Raw genomic sequence first — 27230 nt, forward strand, 5'->3', positions numbered from 1 at the left:
ATGACTGGCTAAGGCCCTGATCAAATTTCATATTGGTATGCAGAGTGAATGATTATTAATAACTGACTTTTATTGGCTAAAATTAAAGGTCTATGTGTCAGTAGCCAGAGCATTTATAAAGCTAATATTTTTTATAGTGTTAAAATTTAAGTTAATTATCTGAGTTAGACATAGTTTGAGTGCATTTATACTCATCCATGGAGGCTATGATGAGTAATCAGTAATTTCAAAATTTCTCACATCAACTCCCAAGTCCTCAGGGGAAAAATAGGAAGAAATGAACCTTTTTGTTTCAATGACTATTTATAGAGCTTTGTAAATGTTTGTATAATCAACTCTCGATAATATCTGGTTGGTTAGCTAATCTGGAGGTTCGGAGAATCTGTCTTTTTTCCCTCAGACTACTGTTATTCACGCTTCTTACTGATGTTGTCAGTCATTGTCGGCTGATGCAGTTCTCTGTTTTTCAGCTCTGGAGTCTCTGATGAGAGAAAGGCAGACCTGCTTCGGGGCTGGTAGGACAGGGGAGGATTGCTCAAACTGCGCCTTTCCTTTAGTTCATGCGATTGAGAGTTGATTGTAAGGTGTGCATCGCAATCAATTTCTTTATTTTCCTAAATACCTTTTCTGTAACCGTCTGTGACCATGATGCACGTCCTTTTAGAGATCACCCCTCCTCGGCTTCTTTTTTCCACCTAACTGCTCTCCTTGTTTTCTCTTTCTCTCTTCCTTTATTCTTATGTAGGCCTGACCAAAGATGGCAGTAATGAAAACATTGATTCTCTTGAGGAAGTCCTTAATATTTTAGCAGAGGAAAGTTCAGATTGGTTTTATGGTTTCCTCTCCTTTCTCTATGATATAATGACTCCTTTTGAAATGCTAGAAGAAGAAGAAGAAGAAAGTGAAACTGCAGATGGTGTTGATGGTACGTCACAGAATGAAGGGGTTCAGGGAAAGACTTGTGTTATTTTGGATTTACATAACCAGTAACTTTGATTCAGGGACTGAAGTCATTGGCTTATGAAAACCAGAAGCAGCCTTTTTCTTTCTTTCCTTTGCTCACCCAGGGCTTAACGTGCAGTGGGGCAGCCGCCATCAAACCACACAAGGCGATCATGTGGCCTTTCTCCCCAGCACGGCTCCCAGCTAGTCCCTTGCTCGGCTTCCCCACTGCCGCTGAAGAAAGTGGCATTCCTCATTCTTGTAGCTGTCTGCAAAGTGCATTGACAGTGATGTCCTTGGTGGTATAATTGGTTTCTGTATCGTTTTGTTTTAACTTCTGTATTCACTGAACTAAATTTAGTAACTTAATAGCAAATTGTTTTGTGATTAACCCTTGATGCTTGTCTTTCTAACATACTATTAATTAAGATGATTATAATGGACTTGATTATCAGACTATTTCTGGCATGATTCATAAATAAAAGCTTCTCTGTTGATCTTTAACATGACTGATGTGTAAAATGATGGTTCTTCAAAAGTCTGATTTTTTAAATTGTAATTTGTTTAGGTTAACTGATTTGTCACATAGCTTAATGGCAACTTCTATGAAAAATTCTGTATTAATGGTGCTTTTAAAATAATTTGAAGATAACTCCATGTTTTTGCCTTAGGTTAGCTAACTTACTGTATTCAGATAGTATTACAAATATCTCTGTGTATGAAAGCAAAATTTAGTTTTAATTTTATTTCCAAATATACATCCAGAGAAAGTAATTTGTATATTTTTTAAAGAAAGCATATTACACAAGAAGGAAAATGTGAATATGTATCTTAAATAATGTTGTACATATTAAAATTATTCATCCTAAATAAGTCTTTTTCCATTTTTTTCCTGGATTGCCTTATTAATTGACTTTGGTATAATATGAATTTTAGATTTGTAAACAAAATTTTTTTAAGTGGCAATTCTTTCTAGGGGAATATGATTTTACCATTAGAAAGCCTTAAAAACATCTTTGAATTTCTTCACTTAACGTTAGTTTGCTTGAATAATATCAAAAACAATGATATTAATCATATAGAACCTGCATTTCTTAAAATGAGAGTTCATCCATTTCCTTCCTTAAAGCTCCAGTTTGAGAGTAAAGAGACCTAAGACCTTTGGTTTCTTTTACTCTTGTAGAGAGTGGTGTTTCCTGTTCTTAAATCTCTGAGATTGAAGCAACTTTGGTTCTTCCTCGAGCCTCAAATTAAAAAGTGTTTGCATTTTTAATCAGTTTATTTAACTATAATAATTTCTGCTTTTCAAATATTTTCCTCACGTTTAATCAAAATTCTTTCTGTAGACAGATTATTCACCTATTTTTTTTCGAAGGGAACCAGAACACAATTTCTCGGGTAGAAATCATTCTTGTAGGCTAAGAAAATGGTAGCCTGTCCATTTTCCAATCCACTAAGATTGTCCATTTGCCAAATTTAAGTTTTGTGTTTTTTTTTTTAAAAAGGCAGTATTCTACAGGTTTTTTTGGACATCAACAGTGATCTTCTGAAGCGTATGTGGCTGTTAGGACCCTAGTTTGTCTACCCTGATTATTAAGGGATATATGTTTTATTCTGTTCATCTTTCTGACAGTCCAGAACTTTTGCTCTTGGAATGTTAATATTCAGAAACAAATGTATATGATTTCCTAATGTTCTTTCTGAAAGTTATGCAGTTTTTGCCCATACGTAATGCACTTTCCACTTTGAATTTGAGTGCTGTGAAGTATCAAAGTTCATTAGGTTTAAATTTAAAAGCATTCTTAGGCCTCATTTTTAATGAAATTCACTTAGCTGGATGCCTGAGATATAGTTTTTAAAGCAGTCTTATTTCTTAATGCTTTGTTACTACTAACTCCAAAAGATGTTTGATCAGTTTATGAGAAGTAAATAATTAAATTTGTGTGTTTAAAAATGTTTGGAATCATTAATTTCTCAACAGACCTTTTTATTTTGTCACGATACTAACACATTTTATGTACAGAAATTAATTATGCTTTATTTTTATAAGTGAAAAATGAGGGTATGAAATAATTCGCTATTTATTTAGTACCCCTTTTAATCAGCTCTTTTGAAAAACCTCAGAGGAAGGTGAAATTCAGGTAGTTGCTGAACCCCTGACTTCTGTGACTTCCTTCGACTTGTGCCTCAGGTTTGTTTTTGTTGAGAGAAGCGTTATTTGCAGAACTGGTATATAGTATTTTGAAGCTGATCAAAATGTCCTTACTTAAATTTTATTTATTATACATGCTGTAATTCTTAATTTTCTAAGGAATTGTATACTTTTCTGTTTCATAATGTTTTCTCCTTGCTTAAACTGAGGTACTTCCTTTAAAAGGCAAAAATATTTGAATATTAATTTACAGTCATAGAATTTTAGGTTGTCCTATAGTCACTTTGCGTTTCTGATGCTGAGCTGCCGCAGAACCTTGCAGCGTGTGCTCTGTCTTCAGGTGTAGTGTGTCCCCAGAGCTGCCGCTTGTCCCGCTGACAGGACCCTGGCTTTTCTGGACTTGGGCACAAACACAGGCAGAGACACTCTGGGGATTTCTTCTCTGCCTCTTAGCTTCGTCAGCCCTGATTGTCCCCGGGGTGTGAGTTGGTGGGGTGTAACTCACTTGGAGAAGCTCTTCTGGTGCTGATCTTATTGATGGAAACTCGGAGGCCTCGCTGCAGGCTTACAGGCTGTGACCCAGGCCGAGCCTCGGGCGCTGTGGTGGTGGTGGTGGGGACTGGCCTTTTTCATCTCGTGCTCCATTCTTTATTCTGGAATCTGCCTCCCCGTCTTACAGAACTGGCTCCAAGTGTGCAAGAAAAACTTCTTTCTGCTTGAATTCTGTTTTTTCTCCATAGTTAGCTAGACTGAACGCATGTTTCCTTCTCTCTTTTGATGTTTATCACTTTGGAAAATTATCAAAAGCAGATATAGGCATCACCCGTTATTCTTAATTTGTATAGTTGGCAGTTACAACTTTTGGGGATTGATACTCTGTGACCCTTTCTTAATAAGATTCTGGTCTATAAAACAAGCAAGATGTTTTCTGCAAGTTAGGAATTCCCTATGATCACAGCACATATCTGGCGCACTTTAATGAAAGTCAGTGACTCAGACTTTATTATCACAAGTTGATTGATGGGCCAGTATGCTGAATTCTCTGCCTCCCTTATTTGTTGAGATAACCATGTAACACATAGCAATAGGTACTAGCTAACTGTGAACTCCTTGCAGTAAGGAACCAGGCTTCAGGTTTCGTTTGAATTTCCCTTCAAAGCTAAGCCTAATGTACTTTCTTTATTAGATATTTGCTGGGGTTAGTTCTGGTTAGTGAGAACCTCAGGAGTTGCCCACTGCATTAGAAAACACTGAGGTGTTTTGTTTTATAAGCAGCTTAAATTAGTGAAACAATTTTGGACATATTTTTTGAAGAGAAATAAATGACAGTTTAAAAGTTTGAATAAACTGACCAATGCTAACAGAAGTCTTCAGTCTTCCAATATTTAATCTGTACTTGAATCTGCATTTTATCTTTATTCAAACTCTGGCTGTAATCCCTGCCTAAATCTAGTCTTTCAGTTCTGTTAGGTTCCAATCTTCCCTTCCCTACTGATCATAAAGGTTGGAAGGTTTATAGCTTCCTTTTTTCAAAAATGTCTGTGATAACATAGTTATACCATATATTTACAAATATAAAAGGAAATTGGTATAGTGTGTCCTGAAATGCTTTTTACCAAAACTAGATGTCTGGGGGCAAGGGAGATGTTGAGGGGAATATAGGGGAGGGGGGATGCATTCGGGGCAACACTAGAATCTATGTAAACACAATAAATTAAAAAAAAAATTGCCCTGGCCGGTTGGCTCAGCGGTAGAGCATCGGCCTGGCTTGTGGGAGACCCGGGTTCGATTCCTGGCCAGGGCACATAGAAGCGCCCATTTGCTTCTCCACTCCCCCCTCCTTCCTCTCTGTCTCTCTCTTCCCCTCCCGCAGCCAAGGCTCCATTGGAGCAAAGATGGCCTGGGCGCTGGGGATGGCTCCTTGGCCTCTGCCCCAGGCGCTAGAGTGGCTCTGGTCGCGGCAGAGCGACGCCCCGGAGGGGCAGAGCATCGCCCCCTGGTGGGCAGAGCGTCGCCCCTGGTTAGCGTGCCGGGTGGATCCCGGTTGGGCGCATGTGGGAGTCTGTCTGACTGTCTCTCCCCGTTTCCAGCTTCAGAAAAATACAAAAAAATAAATAAATAAATAAATAAATAAATAAATAAATAAAATGAAGTGCCACAACTACAAAAAATAATAGATGTCTGTTCTAATGAAAATGTCTGCCTACTTCACAGGACCTTTACTTAGGTGTTTGGGCCTCTTTTGCTATCTTTATTCAATGATTAAATAGATTATGATGTTTCAGTATGGGAAGGAGGCTCAAAATGACTCACAAGTCCCAGCAGGGGCTGTGGGAGTGACTGGAATGACCTAAGTTGCAAGTGATACCCAACCTACCAATTCTGCGGCCAACTCTGAAAATCTGCAGTAGCTACTTGGGCTACTGTCATGGAGCTAGCCATTTAAAATTATGTCTGCTGCACGTGGTGGGACTCCAGGTTCCACCACTGGCTTAATGATTGAGCATTTTAATTTCATGCAGAACATTTCATTTTAAAAGTGTGGGTGGGATATGGGGTTCTGAGGCAGTTGCCAAAATGATGTTATTACCGTTAGGCAACTGCTTTGTGTTCTAAGGGAAGAACATTAGACATACTTTGTTCAGATTTCTCTATGAGAATTGCCAAATAGTCAACCGAACCATTAACAGCAGTCACTTAGAAACCATCAGAGTAAACAGACCAAAGGAAGGAAGCAACATGATGATTATTTTTTGCCATTCTCTTCGTAGCCACATCCTAATGCTGCTTTGATGAGTGCTTTCACTTAGAATGTATTCTATCAATAAAATAACTCCTATCTGATTGGATTACATTTTTTTTAAAAAAGCAGCTTAAAATGTCTGATTGATAAATTTTCTCCATACTATGTGGAAACTATTCTTATCATGAATTTTATTGTTTGATGGAATTGTTCCTTATTTTTCTCCTGGAAAAACAGGGTATACTTGCTGGTTTTTGACACTATAAAGAGAGTCCCCATCAGCCACAGTTACAAATGGTAAGAAATTAATTCTGCTAGAAATGAGGTATTATATACATGCAAAGTCTTAATATACATACCTTATGCTTTTTTGGGGAGAGGCACATCTTTTACTTTCTCAAACTTGTGATTTTTCCCCCTTACCTGCTGTTACCAGTTGTGGATCACCATTGACCCCTCTCCACCACTGAGCTTTACACTGTTGTTGGAAAAAGAGCTGTTGTAAATGTCCCTGAACTGAACCTCCGTGGTGTGCTCACTGTTGTGACTCTTATTCTCTTCAGTAGGTGTTCAAAACCTTTCGCACTATCATCTCCTTCCTCTGTAGAGGTGACTTTTTCTGCATTACCGAAGTAGTCAACCCTGGCTGGAGCTCCATTATCTTCCTTTCTTTACAGTGGATGACATTTATTTACTGTTTCTGTTTGAATCATTGTTTCCTCACTCATCAGCCATTTTTTGAGATGTGGCATCTTCTGGTTTCCAAAGCCAACTTTTCTTCTTCGTCTGCATCTGCTCTTCTGGCCTCACCATCTCTCCCCTTTCTCAGGAACTCAGTTTCTTGTTGCTATAGGCATGCGATTTGTTTTGTCTAGCCTTCAATGCATACAAACACAGATGAAATTCCTCAAAACCTTATTCCTTTTGTGGCCCTGATACTCTTGGGAAAATACATAAATGATCAGTTTTCTTCTAAGAAGGTAAGAGTGGCCCTCATGAGCTCCCTGGGTTTTGCTCACCTTTCTTTCCACTTGTGTTTTCTCATCGCTGTAATATGGCCGCCTCTTGTACTGCTTGTAAAACTGCAGTCTGGAGAACCTATGGGACATTTAATAGTTAATATCATTCAGTAGTGTCCTCCTTTGAAACTTTTGTTCATGACTTCCTTCCTACCTATAATTGCTCCTTTAATTATTAGGACACTGCATTTTCCTTGATTCTTCTCTCTTTAGTACTTAGGGACTTCGCTGTTTACTTCCTGTTCTCCAAGTACTGTGTTGTTTTTTTTTTTTGAGTCTATACTATTTTTTTCAGAGACTAAATATAATTGTGACTTAAATTATTAGCTCAGTAGTTGTCATGCCAATAGTACTGAAAAATTATTGACTATATGCTTTAAATTTAGGAAAGGTAGCCTAAATAGATACTTTGGAGAGAGTCAGAGAGAAGGATAGATAGGGACAGACAGACAGGAACGGAGAGAGATGAGAAGCACCAGTCATCAGATTTTTGTTGCGACACCTTAGTTGTTCATTGATTGCTTTCTCATATGTGCCTTGACCGTGGACCTTCAGAAGACCGAGTAACCCCTTGCTCAAGCCAGCGACCTTGGGTCCAAGCTGGTGAGCTTTGCTCAAACCAGATGAGCCCGCGCTCAAGCTGGCACCCTCGGGGTCTCTAACCTGGGTCCTCTGCATCCCAGTCTGACGCTCTATCTACTGCGCCACCGCCTGTTCAGGCCACTCTGCTTTTTAACAGGAAAATTCAGGGCTTCATTTTAAGAACCAGCAAGTGTCAGGAGGAAACATTAATATCATTAAAGGTGCATTTTAATGATTTATGCTAATTTATATTGCACATTGCATAATACTTATATAATTAAAACTTGCCAGTATAAGAATAAGTCTGTTATTTTATTTTGAAATAATCTTCAGTGGGGAGTGGCCCAAGGAAGCATTCATTATTGCAAGGTGGCATGCTGTTTTTAGTAGAGTGTAGGAAAGAGAGGTTAATCTGGGAAAAATACTTGTCATCACATACTGTTTATGGTTGTGTATGTGTATAAAGTAATTGGACAGATAATAGAAAGCCGCATGCAATAGTTAATTCAAGTTTCTTTTTAAAATATAGTCAGTGGTAAGACATACTGTTAGTTTTTTTTGCCAGAATGATGATGGGGATAGTTCAGCCAGTGTAACTACCTTCTCAAGTGGGGCTGTCTCATTTGATGGAAGCTGGAAGTGTGAGTGTGATTATGGTTTGGAGAAAAATATGGAGTGACTGCTACAGTTTCCAACAGGAATAAGTATGAAAGAGCGTAGGGGACTTTCTTGTGGCTTGGTTGTAGAGTGACAGATCGTACCTGTTGCTGCCTCACACGAGATGAACACTACTCATATCTCCCACCCTGATGTGCCTAGGATGGCGGTTTTCAACTGGTGTGCCACAAGACTTTTTAAAACATGCAATACCTGACTATCTAGTCAGGGCCACTGACCTCTTTTCTTTTAGACTGTCAAATAAAAAAAAATGACAACAGCCAACACAACAATAGCCATCCAGTGTGAATGAATCAAAAAAACTTTTTTTTTATCTGATTGGGAAAATATATTTTTTGAAGTGTACTGCAGAATTTTACTAGTTTATTTGTGCCATGAGATGAAGAAGGCTGGAAATCACTGGTCTAGGAAATGGATTGGCAACTTGAAATGCCCCTCTGGAAAGTTTGCTGATACGTTAGTATAACAAAGCACTTATGCAACAAGGGGAGCATCCGTTGGCTGGGGTGCTAGGTATAACCCGGTTAGAATAAGAGGGTACTGAGAGCTGTGTGTGCTGACATTTGTTAGAGGGTTAAAAAGAAACCCATTATCATTACTTTCATTTACCAAGAGAGGAAATAGAAAAGCCGTTGCAGAGTTTTTAGATGAAGAACAAAAAAGTTAATATATACATAATGGTACTGTAGTGTATTTTGTACTTGTGTAATTTTTAAATAAAGTTTGAAACTATAGGGTAAACGTAATGATTAATCAAGTAGTAAAGATCAAAATTCTATTAAATTAGGCTAGGCTATCCTTTTTGGGGATGGCAATGATGACTGGGTAGGAAAGTAAAGTCCTAGGTCTTTCACCCTTGGTGCCTGTAATTGATTGTGTCTGGGCGGAAGTCCACTGTCTATTCATGCACCACGGAGAGGAAAACACCATTTCCTGTGGTAAATAGACAATTCTGAAGCCAACAAGTCTGTCACATGTAAAGTATATTGTGAAGTTGACTAAGTCATAGGCTGATTATAATTAATGCATTTTTCTGTTATAAATAGTGGAAACAAGCTTCTAAAATGATATTTATATGTTGAAGAAATGTATTTTTCAAATGGTGAATTTAACTTAATTTGTTTAACAGATACACCAATTTAAACTGTTGTATAGATATCTTATTTTTTAATTACCTTAATATTTTGTTTATAACCTATTTTCATCTTGTAAATATCAACAGAAGGACCTGGTGGGGTAGCCAAGAGAAAAACTAAGGCTAAAGGTATTTTCTATTTTTGAAATTAGCCTTGAGTGAATCAAATTTAATGCTTGAAAATGCATGACATTTTCTGGATATGTTATGTAAATGCAGCTACTAATGCTAAGGTTTCTGCTTTTTGGTTTTGAATGCACCTTTGGTCATAAGTAGTTTTATCAAAGCCTTATTAAAAACTTTAGTGCCTCAAGCCTATAATATTCAATAATTTGTTTCATGTTGTCAAACTTTATGTCTTCAACATAAAAACATATATAACAATATCATGATTTTATTTAAGTATAAATTTTAATTTATACTTACAGAAATTTACAAGTACACAGTTCTACCCTCCAACCTAAAACTTGTTTTATCAGTGATTGATTTCACTTCTCCAAAGCTCTGATGGAACTTTCTTCGGGCACAATAAAAGCTAGTGTGAGCAAACTTGTAGTTTCCAGTAAAATGAAAACTTAGATTTATAATCTTTAGCACTGCATTCTATTGGTATAGAATTTTCCATATTTAATATTTGAATTCTTTAAAAATAATTTTACCTGTGAACCATTCCATGTAGGCTAACAGCTTATTTTATATCCCTCTGTTTTTTTCTATTCACTTGTAAATATTTATGCCCTTCACAGAGAAGGCATGGGAGAAGTGTGTGTTTTTCTCTATAAAATATGTAATATTCTCTTGTGTTTTAGTGCCTGGCATATTTGTAGTTTGTTATTCATTTTTGGTGAAACATTAACAGGTGAGACTTTCACTATGTGAGCTTCAGGATTTTGTGATTTATATTTTAATTTTAAGATGAGGAAATTTTAATGGTTTAACTTGGTATCTCACCTGAATAATTTCTGGGAAGAAAACAGATTTTTCACCATTTTAGTTTTATATAAATGATTGCAAAATAAATACCAAATAAAGAGTAATTTTACTTCTTACTCTAGAGAGGCACATTAAACATCAAAAACTTACTGTTTTAAAACCAGCACGCAGAGTAGGGCCTGCCAGCGCCGCCCGGATTCCGGCCTTGCAGTGCCGCGATCTGTGCTGCTCGGGAATGGCGCTGACGCGGGGTGAGGGCGTGCTGGTGGAGTCCTTGTCAGTGCTCGTCTGCATTTTTACAGGGTTTTAATAAAACTTCAGGAAGAACGGAATAACATTTTGTGCCATGTGAATTTTACCTAATTTTGGTGGGTAAAAATATCTTCTACATTTTACTATATTAAAGAAATATTCCATTTCTTTGTCTCTGCTTAAATGCCACAAGATATGGTAAACACCTTGCATCTCTTATGATTTCCTATGAGAGAGCAAGAGGGTAAAATGTAAACCTTTGGCTAGCAGCACTATTGAACTATACAAAGCACATTGAAAGGAATGTCTTACATGAGATTTGGAATTACTGTATATTCCATTGAGTTACGCTCTTCCCTGTGAGAGCATGGACAGCACTTATATGTTGGCTTGAGTGGTTCTACATAGAATAACAGGAAACAAACTTAAAGGAATACTGATTTCATAATGTTGAAGGTGAGTAGAAAAGAAATTCTACTTATCATTTTAGACACTGTAGATTAGGAATTTAAATTTTTATCCTCATGGATATTGTATTTTTCTTAATTAAAAATAAATAGAAATATTTTCATTACTCTTTTCAAGTATTAAAGCACAAATATTAGTAAGGACATACTTTCTTGTTAGAGCTAAACCTTTTTAAATTACCTTTGTACAAATACTTGCAAGTTATAGAAAATTTGTTCTTATGGTGTCAGTGTTCCTTTAATTATGTTATACAGAGTTGTGGGATGAGTTAACACTGTAAAGTACTGCTTTATGGATGCGTTCATTTGAATAATACTGCATGTTAACCTTGTTTTAAGACAAATTGTTCCATATTTTAAACTGGAAAAATGTGATGGCAAGTTTCCAGAATTGTTTTTATAGCTGATACTTGATAGAGAATAGCATCTATTTTTAACCAACTTAAAAGTAGTGTATTAAAGTCACTTTTTGAATGATTATTTTAAGTGTGTGGAAAGACTAAAAAAAAATCAATACTTTTGCACTAAGCTGCTGTTCTATAAATTAAGAGATTCTCTCAATAAACATTTTTTCCTTTGATTGGATAACTTGAATGTTAAAGAACTCTCTAAAGAAGAGCTCAAGAAGGCAAAAGAAAAGTCTGAGTCAAGGAAGGAAAGTAAGAATGAAGAGAGAAAAAAGAGAAAGAAAGAAAAAGAGGATGACCGGAAGGATAAGAAGACTGCTGACTCCGATACAGCCAGGAAGGAGTCTCCGAAGAGTAAGAAGGACAGAGAAAAGGAGAAAACGGGACTAGATAAAGGTTCTAAAACCAAAGAAAATAGGAAGAAGTCAACTAATATAAAGGATATTTCTAGTAAAGTGACATCCAGAGACAAAGATGACAGAAAGGAAGGAAGAAGTTCGACTACACTGGCACAGGTCGCAAAGGGCACTATTCAGAAAAGAAAGAACTGAACCTCTGACGTCATCGTCTGAAGAAATGGTAATGTTCATCATGATTTGCTGCTCATGCGCGTAGAAAATGTAGTGTTGCTCTGGTTGGGGAAGATGTTTAAGTTAGCTATTGAATGTCTTTATTGGTGCTCAACAAGTATATTCTTGGAAATTTCAGTACACTGTCTAATGCTTCTAAACTTAAAAGATGAAGCTTTAAAAATATGTAATAAAAATGTGATGTAATAACATTCTATTTTTGTTTATTTATCATGTATCCAGATAAATGTATATGTTTAATGTGAATTGTAATGAACTTATTAATATATTTAACATCTTTATTGGAGTTGAATAAGAATATTTAGATTTTAAATAGTAATTATACGCAGAGTGACATAACTTGAAGGTTATTGATAACTACTCAGGTAGGGAGGAAGTTGCTGTCTTTCTGTTTGCCTTTTGTTTTCTTCCCACCTTCTCCTTCCTGCTCCCCCCCCCCACCTTCTTTCTCTTCGCAGGGCACTTTTTCAAGCTCAGGTGACATCCCCTGCAGTCCTCCCTCCTCAGGCTCTGGATCCCTACCCCCTTGTCTCTTAGGATGGTCCTCTCCTTAGACTCTTCCCAGATTAATCCAGCTCTCCTTCTCCCATCTCTCTCCTGTTGGCTGTCTCCTTTACCCCCTTGTCTCTTAGGACGGTCCTCTCCTTAGACTCTTCCCAGATTAATCCAGCTCTCCTTCTCCCATCTCTCTCCTGTTGGCTGTCTCCTTTACCCCCTTGTCTCTTAGGACTGTCCTCTCCTTAGACTCTTCCCAGATTAATCCAGCTCTCCTTCTCCCATCTCTCTCCTGTTGGCTCTGTCTCCTTTACCTCCTCCATCTCTCCAACCCTCTGCCCTCCTCAGCTGTCTCTCCCTCCCCCCGCCCCCCGTCCTGCCCCACTGTCACCCAGTAAGGGCTATGTGCCAGCTACTCTGTCTCAAGAACTCTGGATATAGTCATGAATAAAAGAGAATTTTATTTAGAAGAACAATTTTAGAACACATTTATATCTTTACAGACTCAGGATCATTATAGAAAGGCTTTAATTATTCAGATAAAGATGTCCTTCCATTTTATAGCACAGTTTTTCTGTTATTTTGGTGGAATGCCATATGTTTTTCATGTTGGGTTGTGTCATAATTGTGTACCATTTCTAAGGAGTTGCACATATGGGATCTAACTAGAAGTCAATGTAGTTAAGAAAATATTTAATAAAAGGAAATTTCAGTTTGAATAGGTTTCTACAAATGGTTTGTGCTGTTCTGTGCATGAGTTCTTAATCATCTAATGGGGGTGACCTGATTAAGTCTATGGCCCTCAGCAGGCCTTTGACAGAGCTTTCTAGTTTAGCAGTCTTAGTGTAAAGGGGCAGTGTTTTGCATGGCTCCGGGAGAAAAATCCCTGGGAAATTTACCACTGGCCTGGTGAGGGCTGGTGACCATCTGTGACCCATGTCACAACTACACCTACTCACCTTTGTCACAGTTCCTTTGTGTAGTGGGGGTGGGTGAGTTTTCTCAGTCTGGCTGCTAAGCACAAAGCTTTGGCTAGAGGTTAGTATGTTCCGCTGCACCATGCAAGCTGCTCCCTGCAGAAATGTGAGCTCCTGGGCGCAGAGGGAGGCTCTGGTGTGAACTGGACAGACACAGAGCAAAGCAGGTTTTCAGCACATCCTGATACAGATCTTGCTGCCAAGAAGGACTGATTTTCAAATGTAGATACCGGATTTTAAGTATTAATATCACCAGATGATTTTTTCACCTTACAGAAGCAGAGAATTGTAATTGCATTCCCTGAGAGCATTCTAGTCATTTTACCCTGGTGTTTGCAGGGGGCATAAAGTACATAAAGGCTAAATTCTAAGAAAATGAGTGAAAAAAAATATTTAGAATAACCTGTAATCAGCAGAAGCCTATAAACATCTGTTGCTGTTTAGTGAACACTGGGAAATATTTTAGTTCTATTGAGTTTTTTTTTAATTGATCAGCTCAAGAATTGAATTGAAACATCTCTACTAAAACATTTAAAGATTATTTCAAGAGTTCTTATGAACTAGGAATTAATTTTTCTTTTTTTTCTTTCCTTCCCTTTTCTTCATTAAATAAAGGTTTTAACTGAATTTTATTGAAGTTGAGGCCACACTTGGACTGCATTGGTATTAGATTTTACTCACTTTTTTTATTTACTCCATAGTTATTTTTATATTCTGCTGCCTTACATTGTTACCTAAGGAGAATTAAAACTAGAAAGGTTACCTTTTTAAATAAAACAGCTATAAACTGAGACAAATATTTTATAATATGAAGTAATTGGGAGTCCTGAAAAGTGAAAATTAAATAAAACGAAAAATATTTTGTCATCTCACTAACTAATGTTTTATTTAAATTGCACTATGAGATGATACTTAGAATTCTAAGAAATGACATGCTGGCATAATTTTCTTTAAACTTTTGTATGCTAGTGCTTCACAGGTGAGTAGACAAGTCGTTGTGAAGACCAGTGGTCCCCAACCCCCCGGGCCGCGGACCCGTACCGGTCCGTGGGCTATTTGGTACCGGTCTACAGAGGAAGAATAACTTACATTATTTCCGTTTTATTTATATTTAAGTCTGAACTATGTTTTATTTTTTAAAAATGATCAAATTCCCTCTGTTACATCCGTCTAAGACTCACTCTTAATGCTTGTCTCGGTCACGTGATACATTTATCCGTCCCACCCTAAAGGCCGGTCCGTGAAAATATTTTCTGATATTAAACTGGTCCATGGGCCAAAAAAGGTTGGGGACCACGTTGAAGATGATCAATTTTACAGAAACAGTTGACAGCCTATTACTTTTTCCAAGATCTTTTTTACTCCTTCAATATTCACATTACTCTTTTGAAGCACTTTAACCATTAAATTTTTCTTTACTTGTTGTGATGTGTAACCTCTATGTTTCACAGCCTAATGGCTCTTCATGTGAATTTTACTTATTTCTAACATCACTTGCAGGCATCTCTTTGAAATATTTTTTACAAGATTTTCAGTTATGCTGTATGGGTGATCTGTATAATGTGGCTGGTTCTCTGAGCATTTCACGATGAGAGGGGGTGGTTAAGGACTGACATAAATCAGTCCGCATGAACGCTCGAGCTCATCCAGGGGCTGGTTTTGTGACGAGTTCACAGAGAACGGTTTGTAGCATTAGGGCTGCTTCGCCATGCCCCTTTGTGACTTGACTGGTTCTCACGATTGCTTGGATAACAAGGACTCCTAACTGAAACCTCCACTGGAAAAGGAAGGTAGTAAACGAGTATGATTTTTAATTTTAAATGTTTTAAGAGAATTGTTAAGTTCATATTCCCTGAAATGGGTTGGTAGACGACACGTCCACTGACATGGGTCCCTCTCTCTTGTGTCCTCTGCAGTGGTTTTTCCTATTCACGCTCATTGGTAACAATTCTCCAAACTGATCACTCGTATTATCTCACTATAAAAGGCATTTTGGCGATGCCGGTTTTCCTCATCTGTGAATCGAAGTGAACTCTTTTCCCTCCGTGGCTGTGGGAACTGGCTGGCAAGTCGCATGCACTGTGCTGAGCAGATCCCGTGCTGGCCCCCCGCCTTCCTTTCCTTTGGGAAAATGAAACACCACTCAGGCGTTTCAGTTAGTCCTGAAAAATGTGCGGGGACCGAGGGCCATGGATGGTTCCCACTCCTGCTTTTGTCAGCAGGCTGTGAGCCAGCCAAGTCCTTCATCCTTTGTGACTAGTTTATCTTTGAAGTGGGTGTGCTGGGGACCTGTTTGTTCTACTGAAATCACTGAGAGGACAAACAACAGTAATTATACATGTTTATATATGTCCGGCTGTAAGAATGCATTAGGATTTAGCAGGGGTCCCCAGACTTTTTACACAGGGGGCCAGTTCACTGTCCCTCAGACCATTGGAGGGCCGCCACATACAGTGCTTCTCTCACTGACCACCAATGAAAGAGGTGCCCCTAATGGAAGTGCGGTGGGGGGTTGGATAAATGGCCCCAGGGGGCTGCATACGGCCCATGGGCCATAGTTTGGGGACCCCTGATTTAGAGGATACAGCTACAACATGAAAACACAAGATATCAAAGGTAAAGGCTAGGAAAACATGATGAAATAATTAACCGTACTCTTAAGTGTATGCTATAATCAAGACATTTTATAACCAGCCTAATTATAAAATTTATTTACAAATTTGCTTTGTACTTGGAACACGTTTTCTATAGAAGCAATTTATGTTCTTTGGAGGTTTTCTACTCCATTCCACAAAAACTGTAAATTCCCCATTCTAGTATTGCAAGTTTCAGTGTTTCTGTAGAAAAAAGCATTCATTATTCTTCTTCAAGATATTAGGAACATACTTAGTTTTACTTTTAAGTTTATTATTTATATTTCTTTTGATTACCTATGTGAATCTATTTAGATTAGCTTATGTGGGGAAAACCACAACAAAGCCAAACACTGATTGGCCCACATAACTACAGAGCCAAGGGGAAGCTGTGGGTGTTTCTTTCTTTGGTTCTGTGGGATCTCAGTGCTCCAGTGTCTCTGGGCACGCGGAGTGTGGGCTTCCTTCTAGACGGTTGAAGTAATATAAGAAAATATAATCATGTGGTAAATAACTACCATTATTATTATTTTTTGTGTGACAGAGACAAAGAGAGGGACGGATAGGGAGAGACAGAAAGGGAGAGAGATGAGAAGCATCAAGTCTTCATTGCAGCACCTTAGTTGTTCATTGATTGCTTTCTCATATGTGCCTTGACTGGGGGCTCCAGCAGAGCGAGTGACCCCTTGCTCAAGCCAGTGACCTTGGACTCAAGCCAGTGACCTTGGGTTTCAAGCCAGCGACCTTTGGGCTCAAGCTAGTGACCGTGGAGTTATGTCTATGATCCCTGACTCAAGCCAGTGACCCTGCACTCAAGCCTGTGAGCCTCCTTTCAAGCCCGATGAGCCCGCTCTCAAGCCAGTGACCTTGGGGTTTTGAACCTGGGTCCTCTGCGTTCCAGTCTGATGCTCTATCCACTGCACTACCGCCTGGTCAGGCAATACTACATTTTAATCATCACATAAATCAGGTTTATTTTGTTGTGAAGCTCTTTTTACTTTCCCCTGGTTTTATTTAACTAGAATGTTTTTTATTGATAGTAAACGAAGGGTGAGTGTTATACAGCAGACCCATCTAATCTGAGAAAACCCTTGGGACCACTCTTCATTCTCATGTCCTGCCATCCTGCCTCCTCCATTTGCCTAAGGATAAAACCACATGAACTAGATGTTTGTGACCAGTTTGGGTATCATTTTTTACATAGAAGTCAATTTTTGCAAAAGCTTCAATTTTATAAGCCTTAAGGAGCAGAATGTCACCTATTTTTCTTTTCTTCATTCTCACTTTGTACCTCGTTTGATTTTTCTTTATCTATATGTATTTATCACTCTGTAACATCTATATATTGTAGAGGCCTGTCATTTATTTCATCCTTGCCTCAAATATTACTTCTCTTGTATCCTAAAAGATTAGAGAAAGTCATATACTTAAAATTCTGTGTTGTTTTTGATAATTATATAAAACACCCATATGCTGTGTCATCTTGATTGTCCATTTATCGATTCATTCAACAAATATTTTGAGTATGTGCAGTTGGACAGGAGCTGTGCCAGGCCCTGAGGACGTCAGTGGTCAAGGTGGCTATAGTCCCTACTGTGCAATACAGGGCAGTATGTGGGCTGAGGAAGAAAATGATGAAACAAGCTAATGCTAGGACTGTTCCCGTCTGTGGAGAGTGTGCTCCTGCACTGTGCGCGCCACCTGCCGCCTCTCTGGCAGGGCCCAGCTGAGTCATGAGTCATCGCATCTGCACTAGCGCTTTCATTGATCCTCTCCTAGGGGTCAGACTGGGTGCCGTCTGGTTATCATGCCCACCTCATGGCTTTATTCCTGTCCTTTGCTGCTAGACGATGATTTATATTCAGTAACTGATACGTGTACACATTCACTGTGTGCTGATTGAATGGTGAACATATAAAATTATATTAGAAAGATGAAAAGTATGCTTTAAAGAAAAAAACGCCCACATTTCCTCAGTAATTGCTTTACCCACCGTGGAAATAGCCTATAGCTGCACTCCTGTTGCTGTGTGTATGTGCACAGGGAGGGAGTAAATTTGTTACTTTAGAAGAAATAAAGGAAAACATAAATTGGTGGGAAAAAATATATATATATTTGCTGTATTGAAATTACCTCATTGAATTTTTAAAACCCTTCTATGGAGGTACCATTGTATCTGTTTTCTGTACTCGTGGAAACCAAAATTATAGCCCTGGGAATATGGTCAAGGTGGGATTCAAGTGACATTTAAAGGCAGCCCTCTTGGGACACGTGGTCCCCACTTCTGCACATTCCTTGTGTTGCAAGATGTTAAACTGAGTCCATTCCATTCATTGGTCTTGAAACTAGGCTCTTAGGGAGCCCTTTAGAGAGTTTAATTCTTTTGAGATTTATGTCATCCTCTTTCTGAAATCTCTCCATCTTGAGTCATGTGAAGACGCTTTGAATCTGGGATTCTTACTGCGTGTCGTGAAGCAGCTCGTAGAAGCCGGAAGTCTCAGAATTTTGATAAGTTACAGAGCTGCTGTTGGGATACCTGCTAACATCTGTATTTTGCTGGTTATACAAGCCAGGAACAACAAGGAGAATTAGCATGGTCAATTAGTATGCATGCCTTTCTGGTTTATTGATTTCCTGAATATTTCTCAAGTTTCATGTACCTATTAGGGATATTTTTAGGCTATATTGATTAAACTGTTAGACTACTTGCATTTGAAGCAGTAGCGGTCCTGAGCATTTTCCCTTCACAAATACCAGCAGCTGGAGTAACCCTGGTAGGTAACATCAGGATTTTCACTACTGCTGATTAGTAAACCACAAACTGACGAACTAAAGTTGAAAAATATCTTAGCTTTTTATGGGCTAAGTATATGAAATCATAGAAAGCATAATACTATTTATAATTCCCAGATTTTGTTGAAGTGCTTTGTGTGTAATTTTACGAAAGTGAATCCTTCGTTTTCACTCAGAGTAGAGTCCTCTGTGATCCCTGTGTCCAGGGCCTTTCTGAGTCTCACACAGTCACGCCCTTGCTCACTCCAGCTGCACAGCTGCCTGGGTCGTCCTGGCTCCCAGGATCCTCCCTGCTGAGTAATTTTATACTTGATTCAGAGCCTTACCTGGAGCCCTCTTCCCCAGTGTAACTCAAGCAGTGACACACCTGTTCAGATCTTATCAGAAATCTGTTCAAATCTGAGCAGTATGTTCTTCCCTCATCAGTTGAGTGCAGAGAGCCCCATGCCCTGCTCCCTAAGTGCCTGGCACTCCCTGCCTTACTCTTCCTCAAACCATCTTCCCATCCTGTATATTTTTCTAATTGTTCCCTCTCTGTGGGAGATAGGGGTTTTGTGTGTTTACAGTGGTACCTTGAGACACCAGTTTAATTTGTTCTGTAACCGAGCTCATAAGTCAGTCATCTCGTATATCAAACAAATTTCTCCCATTTAAAATAACTGAAATAGACTTAATCAGTTCCAGCCCCGTGAAACATCCCCAAACCATCCTAAATTATTAAAAAAGACATGTTTTTTAATTAAGAAGCGCACATGTATACTTTACCAATGCATAACAAAGTATATGAAATAAAAGGAAAAAGTGTTCTTTAGTACTGTATTCTTACCTTGGAGACAGATGAGTGCGGCTATCGGAGGTGTATGGCGGAGGAGGAGGAGGGAGGGAGGAAGGGATGCAGGCACTGGAGACATGTAAACTAAAACTGCACTTTCTTAACACTAATTGTAAACTAAAACTGCACTTTCTTTAAACAAAACTAAAACTGCACTTTCTTTACTTAAAATGAAACCACAAAAACTTAATTGTAAAAAAAATGCACTTTCTTAATTTTAAACTTAACCTAAGCTTAACATTATGTATTTTTCATTTAATCATCACCTGTTTTTGCCTTTTTGGCTGCACTTTTGGCACTTTCACTTGCAGGACTTTTGAATAAAAATCTATCCAAAGAGGTTTGCTTTTGCCTGCTTTTTAAAATGTTACAGAAATGTGACAAACAAGTGTCATTAAAAAGTGCTGAAGTACGACCAGTTGAAACTTTCTCTGGGTGTTTCTTTTCAATGAAACTTGAAAGTTTCTCCCACATTGCCAGCATGTCTTTAATTTCACTTGTAGAAACCACTTCCTCTGACTCCACCTCCTCCTCACTGCTAATCTCTTGCAGAAGCTCCATATGTTGCATCATCTGTAGCTCCTTCAACTCCTCAGTTGAGAGTTCCTCCTCATATTCCTCGACGAGATCATTTACGTCACCCTCATCTACCTCCAGACCCATCGACTTTCCGAGGGACACAATCTCCTCCAAAGCTTCTACCTCATTCTCGGTCTCTGGTTCAAATCCTTCAAAGTCCCTATCTGCAAACAACATCAGACCATAACTTTTTCCACAACGAGTTCAAGGTTCTTCTTGTAACCGCTTGCCATGCCAAGTCAATAATGCGGAAACATATCATGATGTTGTAGTGATCTTTCCAAAATCTCTTGAAGGGTTAGATTTGTATTCTCAGGCACCTCAAAGCAGTGGCAGAACAAGTGCTTTGTGTAAAGCTTTTTAAAGTTGGAAATGACCTGCTGATCCATAGGTTGCAAGATTGAAGTTGTGTTGGTTGGGAGGTAGAGGACTTTCACGAATTTGAACTCATCGAGAATGTCATCTTCAAGACCAGGTGGGTGGGCTGGAGCATTTTCAGGGATTAGTAATGCTTTCATCGAGAGTTTATTTTCTTGAAGATATTTCTTCACTGCAGGACCAAAGACGAGATTTACCCATTCAATAAAAAACTGCCGCGTAACCCATGCCCTAGCACTGGCACACCACATAACCTGCAGTTTTTCTTTAAGAATCTTGTGAGTCTTAAAGGCTCGAGGATTTTCGGAATGATACACTAGCAGTGGCTTTACTTTACAGTCACCGCTAGCATTTGCACACAGTGCAAGGGTCAGACGGTCCTTCATGGGTTTATGGCCTGGCAGCTTCTTCTCCTCTGCAGTGATGAAAGTCCTCTGGGGCATTTTTTTTCCAAAACAATCCTGTTTTGTCACAGTTGAACACTTGTTGGGGGATGTAGCCTTCCTTTGTGATAAGCTCAGCAAAACTTGCGATGTACTCCTCAGTTTCCTTAACGTAGCACTTGCAGCTTCACCATGCCTCACCACTGAGTGGATACCAGAGCTCTCCTTGAAATTTTCAAGCCAGCCATGACTTGCCTTAAACGTATCTTCTGCTGCCTCTTTTGAGGTTGATAGTTCTTTCTTCTTCAAGTCACCATAAATAATACGTGCCTTTTCACATATTAGAGTCTCCGTCACTGTATCTCCTGCCAGCTCTTTCTTTCACCCACACCAGCAGAAGCTTCTCTATTTCTTCATGGATATTTGTCCTTAATTGGGACAGGATTGTAGTTCCTTTCACTGGATTTGCGCTTTTGACGGCATCCTTTTGTTTAAGGATAGTAAAATTGTGATGTATTGCGGTCGTACAGCCTTGCCAGTTCAATCACTCGTACACCACGCTCATGTTTTTCTATTATTTCTTTCTTTACTTCTATCGACATTATTCTCTTCTTCATCTCACCACTGTCTTTACACTCACTTTCTTTGGCCCCATGATAGCACACAAAAAAAGTTAGTAAAAAATGCAAAAATGATACAGGAATGAGTACAGCGCATGAGATTTGACTTGATTCTGCAGGTAACACGTGAGAAAGAATGAGATGCTGGTGTTGTGCTGCTGATACTGGACCTGTGTGCCAACACGCCAACTAGTGGCAGCTTCCCACATCACGACTTTTATCTTGGAATTTCGCTCGGATCTCGAACAAAAATACGGACCAAGTCGCAGCTCATATCTTAAAAATTTGTATGCTGGTCTGCTCGTATCTCAAGGCACCACTGTATTTTCTATAGTGACTTACACTAGTAGGTGCTAAATATTTGTTGAATGAATGAATATAATATGCAAAATTTAGTAAGTTTTAAACTACGTCGCCCTGGCCAGGTGAGTGAATGGATAGAGCATCATCCAGCACACTGAGGTCACAGGTTTGATTCCTGATCAGGGCACATATGAAAAGCAACCAGTGACTGCACAACTAAAATGGGACAACTAACTCTAATGAATTAATGCTTCTCTCTTTCTCTCCTTCTCTGTTTCCCCCTCTCTTTCTCTCTTCCTCTCTCTCAAATCAATGAAAAAAAAATTAAAATATTAAAAGTAAACTATGTCATATATATATTGAAAGTATAGTACATTTCTTTTTTCTCATGTGGTCAGGTGGAGTTGGGTAGCAAGGAATACGCCAGGGTCATTGTGCCAGATAACCAAATTTGTTGTGAATGGTTGATTTATTTTTTATTTTTATTTATTTATTCATTTTAGAGAAGAGAGAGAGAAAGAGAGAGAGAGAGAGAGAGAAGGGGGGAGGAGCAGGAAGCATCAACTCCCATATGTGCCTTGACAGGGCAAGCCCGGGGTTTTGAACCGGCAACCTCAGCACTCCAGCTTGATGCTTGATCCGCTGCGCCACCACAGGTCAGGCGAGAATGCTCATTTCATTTACTTTTTATAACTTCTTCCATTTTGAATTAAAATTGGAGGAGAAATTATTTCTTAAATGGAAATATGACTTTAAATTTTTTCTTCATTTATCTGATATGCTGATAGAACTAAAACAAGGTATGTTTTAAGGGAATTTAGTTCCTAAGTCATGCAGGACTATGTGGTTGACTTACAGCATTCATCCAACTCTGGATAATTACTGTCGGGCAGATGTTGGCCATCTGTTCCTCTTGCCAGTGCAGGGATGGAAGTGCGTTCTGGGTTTGACTTATATAATTGAAAGGAGAGAGTGTGGGAGGCTTCTGGGGAAGACTGTCTCAAGCCTGAGAAAGAAGGAGAGCAAGAGGACAGCCAGGGGTGCTTAGCTGCTGGGCTCTGTCTTGTCTGAGAGGAGCTGGCTGCCAGGGAGCCCGGTTCTGGCCGAATGAGGAAGCCGGTGCTGAGACAGCCCACTGGCCACTGCACTTCACTTGGACAATAAATGGTCTTGCTCAAGCCCCTACGAGCTGCTGTTTTGTAACCTGCAATCCCAGGAACAACCGAACTGACACATTCTCTTCATAATGTAATTTTGAACATCTCAGGGCTGTACCCTGGAAATGTATACACATAATAAATCCAATTTGAAAAACTTTTCTCTGTGAATTGACCTTGTATACATTTATTTTTCTTGTTTAATTTTTGTTTACCTTTTGCCTAAAATCTTATGTGAGACATAGATTTACCCCTATTTTCTGAAGAACAACTATTCATGGACTAAAATGAATTTGGGTGCCAAAAAAATTGTCAACACCACCAAGGCTGATTCTTTCATGTGGGCTGTCAAAGCAGTAAGAATTAGTGTAGAGTGCCTTTCTGTTAAGTTCTGGGAAATGTAGAGGTCCAGGGAGGAAATGCGTTAATAGGACCTTCAGCTTCTTTGATGTTTACAATGTTGCTTATTTCTTTATGCTGATTTTACCTCCACAAAGGAGCTGTGACCAGGTGTCAGTACATTTACAATTCATCTGCCACTTTGGACAGAAAAGAAAATTGCTCATTCTATTTTTATCTCGTCATACGGTTTTGCTTTGTTATGTTGTTTTTCACATTTTACAATTTCACTTTTAGAGACAAGTAACTTCCAGTCGATTTAGAGAAAGCCAACTTGAGGGGCATTTGATGTCTGAATATTGGTTGGTATACTAGTTTTCAGACACTCAGAAAAAAAGTTTTTTCAAGTGGAATACTTTCAAAGTCCAATAAAAGGGGAATTTTAAGGCGGTTCATTCTTTATTGTTTGGTGGGAAACCTTTATTGCTTATTGAACTTACGGAGCACAATTTGAAAACCCACTACATAGGACTAGCGAAGAATCAGTTCATTCAAATGGAGATACTTTTCGGAGTAGAATAATTATACCAGGACAACAGATAACACTTAGCTGGGACTGTCCGAGGCAGACGAGGGTAGTGCTCCTGTTTTGGTGGGAGCTCAGCAGGTGTCAGTCTGTTTGGTAAATAGTAATGGGGAAATTTATATGAATTCCTGCTCCCACCTTTACAGCCTTCAGTCGCTCCACTGCAGCCAAGGAGCCTGACCCCACAGGGAATTTCTGCAGCCATTAGAGTCGTCACACCATTGGGTGTGCTCAGCTTTTCAGCATGTGTTTATTGAGCACCTGCTATGTGCCAGGTGTTTTCTGCGATGCTGAGAGTAGCTATAAATTACATGATTCCAAAGGTTCCTGATGTTTCCCCTATTCATTCAGCAGAACTTAGAAATGAATAGTTCCATACTTGTACCATTACCATTTGAGAGATGTAGGGATGGATTAGTTAAGTGGAAAACTGCATGGAGCTTTCAGCCCTGGACTTGGTATTTAAAATGTGATGTATTTTAACAAGCTTTCATCTCCCCGCCTCCTGAAATTGAACTATAATTAGCATCCATGATATTTGTGCATATTCCCTTTGTAATTTAACTATTTTATAATTAGAAGTCACTTTTTTGTTAGGGATAGAGCAGCTTAATGCACTGGTGTTTGTTTTTTGTTTAAGTCATATTAAAAATGAGTACAGGAAATGAGATGCGGTTCTGTGTATCTATGTCTCAGTGTCTTTAGGACTTGGGAGAGGGAGGTGAGAGTCTGTTTGTGAATGAGAGAAATGAAGAGGTAAAGAAAAGGGAGTGATAATAAAAAATACAGAGACTCAAAACAGAAGAGTAGAAGACATTGAAATTAGAATTTCCTAGACTACAATAGTATGTGTGTGTAGTATATAAAGGTGCTTAAGATTAGAAAAATGCCTGTACATTCTGTGTTGTTATTTTTACTCCAAGCTATTGACATGCACAACACGCTTCCTTTAGTAACAACTATCGGTACACAGTTCTCTCTGGGATAGTCATGAGTTCAGGGTTTGGTACGTAGTATCTCCAGACTCTTGAACCCAGCCAGTTTGTTGCTTTAAATGGAGGATATACTTTAATGCTCTGTTTACAAAACATCAAAGAACTAATTCAGTATAACATTTTATTTAGACTGGTGTTGACTTTAAAATCAGCTTTCATGTTGATTTATGTAAGGTTTTACTGGTATTTTTCTTCAGACATAAAAAGAACTTTCTTTTTGACATATATCTTTTAGCTGTTATGGAATAATATCGCCTGTACTACCTTAAGACTGTCAATAGTTATGTATGATTTCTTCCCACTTTTAACTATAGTTTTCATGAAGAATAAGTAATTATATATTAATCAAAATTAATGTACTCACAAATAGCAGTAGAAAGTCAAGTATATCTTGTTTGCTGAATTCAGAGTTCAAAACTTAGAAATTTATTAGTCACCTATGAGCACAAGAAGAGTTTGAACTTACACTGAACTACATTTGGCAAGTTCAGACATGACTTTATATTTTAGAGATTTGTGAGCATTTAAACATGATTTTTTTAAAATGCAAGGTGAACTGAGGTAAAGAGATATTAAAGACCCATGTGAAATTAAAGAGCAAACTTGGTCTACCTCAGTTTTTAAACATATCAGTGTTTTCAGGTAATACATAAAGTCTTATAAACTTTGAATTACTTGCACTATTGATGAAGTGTTTGGAAATATTATTTGTCCTGGTTTTACTTGTCATAAAAGAGGGGAAAAACATAAGTTAACTTTGTGAATAAAAATGCAGGCCTTAAAGAAAGATCCGCTTCAAAGCCAACAGTCGCACCAGGGGAGGCGGAGACACACCCTTGGCTGGAGACACAGGTTCCCGAGGGGCCAGGTAAGCTTTCCTGTAATTCTCACCTGCACCGCAGCGTGCCAGCTATCCCAGTTTGTAGTTCCCCAAATCATGTTTTACCCATAATTTGTTTTGCAATGTTTACAGAATTTTGAAATACTTTTTTTTTAATCTTCTGAAATTTTTTTAGTAAACTTAATTTCCTGGACAATTTTAATTTCTGATATCAAGAATCGAAGGCACAGGTAGAGGACTGCTCATTGCCTAAGACCACACAGTCAGGAATATCATGAACTGTTTCTTGATTCCAGTTCCAGGACTATTGTAATTGACCACCGTGGAAATAAAATTAGGCACATTGTACCCTAGTTGGGTATCGTTTTCCACATTATTTAATAGAGTAGGTCTACTGAATTCCCCATCTTTTAATTATGAGAGTCTCCTTTCTACATCAAAAGGCTTTCCCAACATCCATGTATCTATGAAGCCTCCTTTACATATTCATGAATTCCTAGATCAGTTCAAGTATCTTCTTAGTCACCCAACGCCTGTGACCCATGCAATGAAAACTCCAGAAATCTCTTCATAAGTTGGTAAATGGAATTTGAATCCTTTACTATTATTATCTATTTATGCCAAGATATTTGTTACAAAGTACTATTTAATTTCTGCACATTTTTTAATTTGCTCAGTTCTCAAATATTTGATGTCATTTTGCCACCTTGTGGTAATGTTAGGTATGACACCTCATTTAGTAGCTACTTACCAGTAAGTCCTGGGTTTAATCGATAGTATGGCTGATTTTATCACTTTGATGAATAATATCTGATTTTTCTCCCTCCCTCTTAAGATGAGTATGCTGGTTTGATTTTTAAATTTTTTCAAATCATAATTGTAGGAGAATTTATCATCTTCTTACTATTCCTATAGAATTGCTATAAGCATACCATGGCAATAGTGATTTTTAAAAATATAATTTAAATATGTGTTTGGATTTAGCATCTTAGATTTTACTCTCTGCTAAATAAATTTACAAGTACAATTTTTTTCAAAGCTGGTACCTACTCTGAAATGTGCAATTCACTTTCACTCTTAATTTTTTGTTAATATTATTCTGCATATTACCGATAACATACTCTCCTAAATCAATGAGTTTATCATCACCTCATAGCCTTCTCAACTTCTTGGCAATATTTGGTTTAGTTTAAATGTAGCCTTTTCTACCTTTCTCTTACCTGACTTAGCTTCTCCCTCTTCTCTGCCTACCACCTCTTCCATAAACATAGGAACACTCCTCCCGTTAAAATACCATAAAATAAACACCCTCTTGGTCCTTATAGTCCCCTGTAAAGCCAGTGGCCGTGGCTACCAACACAGCAGCCTGGCCCATGCAGGTTTGCATTGGATTCGGACAGTCGGTAAAGAAACAACGGA

The 27230-nt window shown here is 38.5% G+C and overlaps 1 protein-coding gene across 6 annotated transcripts in view; it reads left to right on the forward strand.

Moving 5' to 3' along the window:
- Window positions 1–27230, forward strand: part of ASPH (aspartate beta-hydroxylase) — a 239825-nt gene that overhangs the window by 47757 nt on the left and 164838 nt on the right. For 3 of the 6 annotated variants that reach the window (XM_066378983.1, XM_066378984.1, XM_066378985.1), the window contains one exon: window positions 25746–25838. In XM_066378983.1, coding sequence (XP_066235080.1) covers window positions 25746–25838 — 93 coding nt within the window. Of the gene's footprint in view, window positions 1–745; window positions 1062–9338; window positions 9381–11505; window positions 12092–25745; window positions 25839–27230 lie in introns of those variants that run through there. The other 3 variants (XM_066378986.1, XM_066378987.1, XM_066378988.1) reach the window with 2 other exon arrangements.

This window comes from Saccopteryx leptura, chromosome 3, assembly GCF_036850995.1.
Source record: "Saccopteryx leptura isolate mSacLep1 chromosome 3, mSacLep1_pri_phased_curated, whole genome shotgun sequence".
Taxonomy (NCBI): domain Eukaryota; kingdom Metazoa; phylum Chordata; class Mammalia; order Chiroptera; family Emballonuridae; genus Saccopteryx; species Saccopteryx leptura.